This window comes from Zosterops lateralis, assembly GCF_965231275.1.
Source record: "Zosterops lateralis genome assembly, chromosome: 32".
Taxonomy (NCBI): Eukaryota; Metazoa; Chordata; class Aves; order Passeriformes; family Zosteropidae; genus Zosterops; species Zosterops lateralis.
This window is the reverse complement of record NC_139792.1, coordinates 3,259,477-3,267,143: the sequence shown is the minus strand read 5'-3', so window position 1 is coordinate 3,267,143 and position 7,667 is coordinate 3,259,477. Positions and strand designations below refer to the sequence as shown.

General features: G+C 52.9%; 1 protein-coding gene across 1 annotated transcript; it reads right to left on the bottom strand.

Annotated features, from left to right (window-relative positions):
* Positions 1-2,367: 2,367 nt before the first annotated feature.
* Positions 2,368-3,300, bottom strand: LOC310921073 (olfactory receptor 14J1-like; the record flags this gene model as incomplete). Its single annotated transcript, XM_083881175.1, has 1 exon — positions 2,368-3,300. One exon carries the CDS (start codon positions 3,298-3,300, stop codon positions 2,368-2,370), a length of 933 nt encoding a protein of 310 aa, XP_083737301.1.
* Between the last annotated feature and the right edge of the window lie 4,367 nt (positions 3,301-7,667).

Here is a 7,667-nt window from a genome sequence, read left to right as displayed (position 1 = left end):
GGAGGTAATGGGAGGGTGAACAGAGATGAGAATCAATGCCCCACCCGGTTTTAACAGCTGGCTTGTTATCAGAAAGGCACTTGCACCCTCCCTCCTGGAGATACAACAGATAAACAAAAAACACCTCCCCAGAACGGTTTCAAAAGATAGAATAGAATGAAAAGTTTTGGCTTGTTTTTTTTGGGCGATTTTTGGATTTTTTTTTTTTTTTTTTTTTTGGTGGGGGGGAATTGGTGGGTTTGTTTGTTTGTGGGGTTTTTTTGTAGTTGTTGTTTGGTTGGGGTTTTTTTCTTGTTGTTGGGGTTTTTGTTTGTTTGTTTGTGGTTTCTTTGGTTGGTTGGTGGGAGTTTGTTTCGGGTTTTTTTTGTTAGAAAACCCAAGACACCCTTCATGGCTGACAGAAATTCGACTTTGTCCCCAGGCCCTGCCCACCATGTCCCTCATCCAAGCCCTGGCACTCCTATGGATCAGGAACAGTGTGGCCAGCAGGAGCAGGGCACAGATTCTTCCCCTGTGCTGGGCACTGCTTGAGGCAGCACCTCCAGTGCTGTGTCCAGTTCTGGGCCCCCCAATTTAGGAACAACAGGGAGGGGCTGGAGCGTGTCCAGAGAAGGGAACAAGGCTGGGGAGGGCTCTGGAACACAAGTCCTGTGAGGAGCAGCTGAGGAAGCTGGGCTTGTTTCTCCTAGACAAGAGGAGGCTCAGGGGAGACAAGGCAGTGTCAGGGCACAGCTTGGACTTGATGATGTCCAAGGTCATTTCCAGCCTTGCTGATTGTGTGATTCTCTGAAAGCAGCCTTGCAGCAGTGTCAGGATGAGGCCTGGGCCTCCTCTTCAGAAGGTGCAGCAGCCCAGGTCCCTCAGCTTCTCCTGAGAGCCCCAAAGCCCATCCTGTCAGTCCTGCAGAGCCTCTGCAGCTCCTCCTCATGGCCCACAACAGGAGCCCCACAGCCAGACACAGCAGCCCAGATGTGCCCCCCTGGCCTGGGGTGCCTCTGGCAAGGGAGCAGCCCCAGGCACTGCAGGAGCCTGCAGACAATTCCTGAAGTACTTGGAGGATGATCCTGCTCCCCAAGGGATGTTCCCATGGTGCCAACTCAGAACTGCAATGGGGAGTGGGGCCAGAGAGGAAAGGGCAACCAGGGATGGGCTGTTTGCAGGGGAGGGAACAGGGGTGGGCAAGAGGAAGAAATTTGTAGCAGGAAGTGTAAAGAAAGCCAAGGTGAAATAAAGGAAATGCTCAGGGCAGTTTGGGGGTGGCTGCCAGGCAGCCCTGGCTCTGAGCAAAAACGTCTGCAGTGGCACAGGAAACTCAGAGCTGATGGGAACAAACTCTCTGTGTGACTTGAAAGGCCACGCCAAAGCTGAGTGGTTTCCCTGCTGTGGCCCAGCCCTTCCTGGCCCCAGGGGCTGATGGCATTTGTGCTCCCTCAGGTTCATCTCCCCACACCAAGAGCATGGGGGTGCTGAGGCCTGCTCTGGGCAGTGCAAACAGGGGCTCCTGAGGCAGTGCTGCCGTGTCTGTGCCTGCAAGGATGCGGCCCCCGTGTGAGCTGGGGGACAGGCCAGGGCTGCCCAGGGGGGATGTTGTTGGCAGGTGCAAGAGGACGCTCTGGGACGCTGCCCTGGGGTGTCCAGCGCAGTGGGGATGGATCAGCCCCTGCTCTGCTGCTCCTTCCCGTCTCCCCCAGGGCCCTTGCAGAGCCCCAGCCCTGCTGTTTGCCCCCAGCCTGCCCAGGGCCAGCCTGGGACTGCTCCCGGGGCTTTTCTGTGCTGAGCATTGGCCTGGGCGTCTTCTGGAGAGAGCCTGGGCAAGGAGCCTGGAGCCCCCAGGCCCTGCCCTGAGGCGTCAGCGCTGCCCCAGCAGTGCCCATGGCCTGTCCCTGCTGCAGCCCCGGCACTGCCACCCCCAGCCCTGTGCCCGGCCCCGAGAGCCCTCAGGCCCTACAGCAACACCAGGGCCAGGAGGGCAGTGGGGCAAGGCCACGGCAGCAGCACTGGCAGCACCAAGGGCTGCTGCTCCTGGGCACAGCTGCTGTGCCAGCCCTGATCTGCCCCCAGCTCTGCACACAGACATTGCTGCTGCAGCTGCAGAGAAGGGAACAAAAGGGGCATCTCTGCAGAAAACTTGGCTGGGAGTTCTTTGAGTTCCTTTAAAGCCACCAAGAGTGCAGCCCCTCATTGACACGGTTTTTGGCCACAGGGAAGGTGAAGAGAAACTAAATGAGAAATGGCACAAACAGTGACATTTCTTTATGGATAAGAATTATTAAGTAAAACAAGGAAAGAGATCCACCAAAATGCAACCAACAACAATTATCAAAGGCGACTTTTATTACACGTGATTTGCAGAAATTGGCCAGCAGTTTAATGTTTCTGAAACCATCCAGTCATCAGTCTCCGCACTGCAGCCTTGAGCTCCTGGTTCCTCAGGCTGTAGATGAGAGGGTTCAGGGCTGGAGGCACCACCGAGTACAGAACTGAAACTACCAGATCAAGGGATGGGGAGGAGATGGAGGAGGGCTTCAGGTAGGCAAACAGGACAGTGCTGAGAAAAAGGGAGACCACGGCCAGGTGAGGGAGGCAGGTGGAAAAGGCTTTGTGCCGTCCCTGCTCAGAGGGGATCCTCAGCATGGCCCTGAAGATCTGCACATAGGAGAAAACAATGAACACAAAACAGCCAAATGCTATACAGCAACTAACTGCAATGAGCCCAAATTCCCTGAGATAGGATTTGGAGCATGAGAGCTTGAGGATGTGTGGAATTTCACAGAAGAACTGGCCCAAGGCATTGCCCTTGCACAGGGGCAGGGAAAATGTATTGGCTGTGTGCAGCAGTGAATAGAAAAAGGCACTGGCCCAGGCAGCTGCTGCCATGTGGGCACAAGCTCTGCTGCCCAGGAGGGTCCCGTAGTGCAGGGGTTTGCAGATGGACACGTAGCGGTCGTAGCACATGATGGTCAGGAGGGAAAACTCTGCTACGATAAAGAATAGAAAGAAAAAGACTTGAGCAACACATGCTGTGTAGGAGATGTTCCTGGTGTCCCAGAGGGAATTGTGCATGGCTTTGGGGACAGTGGTGCAGATGGAGCCCAGGTCACTGAGGGCCAGGTGGAGCAGGAAGAAGAACATGGGGCTGTGCAGGTGGTGGCCGCAGGCTGCGGCGCTGATGACGAGGCCGTTGGCCAGGAGGGCAGCCAGGGAGATGCCCAGGAAGAGGCAGAAGTGCAGGAGCTGCAGCTGCCTCGTGTCTGCCAATGCCAGCAGGAGGAAGTGGCTGATGGAGGTGCTGTTGGACATTTGTTGTGTCTTGGCATGGGGATCTGTAAAAAGAGTAATCATGGAATAGTTCAGTTTGGAGAGGACTTTGAATATCCCAGCCCAGCTTGGTGGCACTTTCCCCCCACTGCCTGCCCAGGGCTCTGCTGCCTGGAGCTGTCCCTGCCTGCAGCTGCTTCCCTGTGCCCAGGGCTGGGCCCTGCCAGTGCTGCCAGAGCCCAGCCCAGCCCTGGGGGCTCAGCTCTGCCCTGCAGAGCCCTCCCAGCTCAGGAATTGCCCAGGGGCAGCTCTGGCTCTGCAGGCTCTGATGGCAACCTCAGAGCAACCCTGAGGAGGCTGGAAAAGTGATTCTGGTGGTGCCTGCAAGGGGCCCTGTGCTGATTTCTGTCACTGCCTGGTTTAGTAAGGTCTGAGAGAAAATTGTGGGTTTTTTTCTAACCCTGAACTGAGTGATGAATGTCTATGTGCAATTTCCCATCTAGGGTATCTAAAGCAGTAGAATAAAATGCAGGACTTCCCTGTTTTTGCAGCCCCTGCCTTGCTGTGCTGCCTGAATAACGTACTTGGAAATGTTCTGCAGTTAAATGTCATGTTGGTAGCCATCCTGAACAATTCAGTATCCTCACCATACAGGGAGAACACTTCCAAGCCTATCCGGCTGTGTCCTTCCACTCAGATCTTGTCCCCCAGCGCTGGGAGCAGCTCCCAGGGCTGGCTGAGTCTTAGGGTTTTAATCTGGTTGTTTCTCACCCGAGATTCCAAGGCTGGCTGGTGGTTCATGTGGGCACAAAGGGAGTGATTTTCCCTTTTGACCTCTGAAGTATTTAGGGTCTGCTGTCTGACTCTGTGTCTCTGTGTTCTGTGCCGAGCTTGGTGCTCGGTTTTCGGCACAAGAATGATGAGGAGTCTCAACGTCTTGGTTTTCTTGGTTTCTCACGTTTTTATTAGTTCTTATCTTACAGTTCTCTGTGTCCAGCCAAGATGTTCACAGCAGCCTGGACACGATGTGACTCTCCCTGTGATGGGAGGTCGCTCTGCCTTTATACAGATAACTATATGGTTATTATTTACCATTTCATACCAATGCCTATCACCTATACTAACAGAGTCATTTCTAGTTTGACCCAATCCACTGATACTAGTCTGTGCCCACATCACTGCAGAAGATGGATGCCAAGGGAGAAGAAGAAGAACCAAGGATTCCACCCAGATTCCTCCATCTTGTCCCCTTGCATCTACATTCTAAAAATCCCAAAACTACAAAATCTTCTCCACAGTGATAACTACACTACTCTCAGTAACACATTTGTGACTTGCAATTCTTCTCTCTGATGGATGTTTTTCTCATGGACCAAAATCAAAGGCTGTGTCTTTCTGGGCTCTGTGCCAGGCAAACCTCCCTGCACAGACCCTAGACCCTCTTTCTCGGGTCCCAGGCCTCTCTACAAAGATCTGTGGCTTTCCAGGGCACCCAGAGGGATGCCCTGGACTCCAACAGCTGAGAGCTGTCCCTGGCAGGCAGCAGAGTCCCTGCCCCAGCACAGTGCCCTGGGCTGCAGGACCCTGCTCTGCAGGACAGCCCTGGGCACCCCTGGCTGCTCTACACAGGAGAGAAGCAGAGAATGTACTCACAGAGTCTGTAGGCATTGGCATGTTCCAGCTTTAGGAGAGGACTGCAGGAGCTGCAGCTGCATTGTCCTGCAGCCAGAGGTTCCTGTGCCAAGGGCTGGGAGTGATTCTCCCCCAGGCACTTGTCAGCCCCTTCCCAGCCCTGAGTGATTGAAGCTCTCTGTGCCTGTGTGCTGTGCCCGGGGTGGCTGAAGGCAGTGCCCCAGCCCTGCTGGGCTGGGAGAAGAGCTGCTCATCAAGAGAAATGTGGTTTTAAGCTCTTCTTGGTTGCTAGGAGCTGCCTCTGTGCCTGGAGCCCGGCCCAGCTCAGCAGCACAGACACAGCACAAGGACTTTAATGACCCTCTTGGGGCTTGGTGATGAGGCCCTAACATCAGAGGGAGATGATGAAACCGCTCCAGAACTCCAAGTCAGAATCCAACTCCAAAGTTTCTGGAAGTTTTAATGGGTCCCACTGAGGGACAGGAGAGAGAAAGTGTCCCCAGGCCCCAGGCAGAGCAGAGAACTGCAGGCAGCGGTGACAGGTTTTCCAATGGACTTTGGGTTTTGCTTTTGCCTTGGAATCTCTGAGAGGTTGTGCAATCCAATTATCTGCTGTAATTAGTCCCTTGAGAGGCTTTGTCAGTAATGACACTCAGTGGGGCTCATTAATGCTTCAAGATACTTTAGTTATTTTAAGGAACTTGGAGTTTCCCTTTTAAAACTGACTCTATGAGAGGTTTGTGCAATCATGGCCCCAATTATCTACTTTAAAAAGTCCCTTGGGATTCTGAGTCAGTAACAACACTCAGTGGGGCTCATTAGCACTTCACAGTACTCAAAGTTTATTAAGGAACTACTTTTTGACACTGAATCTGAGTGCTGTGTGTGATAATTGGCCTCCAATTATCTGCTTTAATGAGTCCCTTGGGAGCTTTGCATTGACACTCAGTGGGGCTCATTAATGCTTTGAGATACTCAAAGTGTTTAAGGTACTTTGGATGTTCCTTCCCACACTGAGTCTCTGAGAGGCTTTTGTGCAATCCTGGCTTCCAATTCTCTCCTCCAAGGACTCCATGAGCAGCCTGTGTTGGGATGGACCTCAGTGGGACCCATGAATGCTTCCAGACACTTTGGGTCCTTCTTCTGACTTTGACTCCTGGAAAGGTTTGTGCAATCTCCTCTCAGGCCCTGAGGTTCCAGGGCTCAGCACCAAATGCACCACGGGGCTCATTAGGATCAAGCAAGTCCTGACAAACCATGGCTGTGCCTTGATTTCCCTCTGGTCTGGTGCAGTTCATTAGGAAGGTTTCCTACTGCAGTTATGGAGAAAAGTTTCCAAGGGCTTCTAAGAAATACACATTTCTATTTGAAACGATGTATTGTATTCCTGTTCTCTTTAGAGAAGAGGTGATTGCAGCATTCAGTGACTGATATTGATCCAGGGACTCTCACAAGGAGGTCTGGCCTGCTCAGAGAAGCTGTGCCTTGAGCTCTGACCAAGTGTGGACAACCTTGCTCCACATTCCTCAACCCCATCCTGTCTCTCCTCACTCACCTGGGACCTGCTTTGCTTGCAGAACTGGCTGTGCTCAGAGGGGTTTCTTCCTCTATGTAGCAATCTAAAGCTGCTAAATTTCAGACAATCTCCTCAAGTGTGTGCCAAGCCCAAGGTGCCACCAAGGAGGTTCCTCTTCCCCAAGGTGGAACCATGCAAGGAATTATTTAGACACACAGGAAATTCTGCAATAAACACAAATCCAGAGTTGGCTGAAGGCAGAATTAGACTAACTCCTGAAGGCCAGACAAGCTTTGAACTCCTTGCAGCTCCAGGCTGCAGGTGGGTTGTTGGGAGGTGTGTGAGTGAGCCCAGAGTGAGGGAAGGGAAATGCAGAGAGGCCTGGAAGTGCTTGTGTGCAGACAGGCAGTGGGGAAGGGCAGTGCAGGGCTGGCCTGGGCCAGGAGTGAGGGTGGATCATCATGCCAAGCTGGCCTGGGCCATGGCAAGGGGCTGTGGCCACGGGCACTGCCCTGAGCCCACTGCCTGGGCCCCTTGCTCAGGGCTGGTGTCAGTGCCCAGAGGCAGAGGGGATCCCTTGCTGGGGGCTGTGCCATGGCCACCTGCCCTGTGCCGCGCTGGCTGCTCAGGCGCCGCGGGACCAGCAGCAAACGCCATTGCCAGGGCCAAAGGCAGCTCAGGCAGACAGAAAGGGTCAGGGCTGGCCACTGTTTCCATGGCAGCCCTCCCTGGGACACCACCCCTGGGTCACCTGGCCTGGCCATTGCCATGGAAACCCCTTGTGGGCACCGATGCCACAGAGGCTGGCACTGGGACACTGCTGGGGCCGGGTGCTGAGCACAGGCTGATCACACAGAGATGGGTTTGGGGGATTAGAGAAACATTCCCCACACATTTTTTGGAATTTTTTTTTTAATATTTCAGGGACATTTTAGGCAACCTCCCCCGCAGATTTTTGGGAATTTTTTTGGAAAATTCCTGGGGAATTTTCTCTCACCTGTCTCCAAATTACCACAAAATATCCACAAAATTACACAAAAATTACCACAAAATATCATCAAAATGTGTACTCTCAAAAAGCCAATACTACCCCAATTTTACCACAAAACATCCCCCAAAACTACCACAAAATCACACGAGAATTAGCCCAAAATATCACCAAAACATCCCCAAAATTACCCCAAAATATCCAAAAAACTACACCAAGATTAACCCCAAATTACCCCAAAACATCCCCATAATTACCCCAAATTATCCTCAA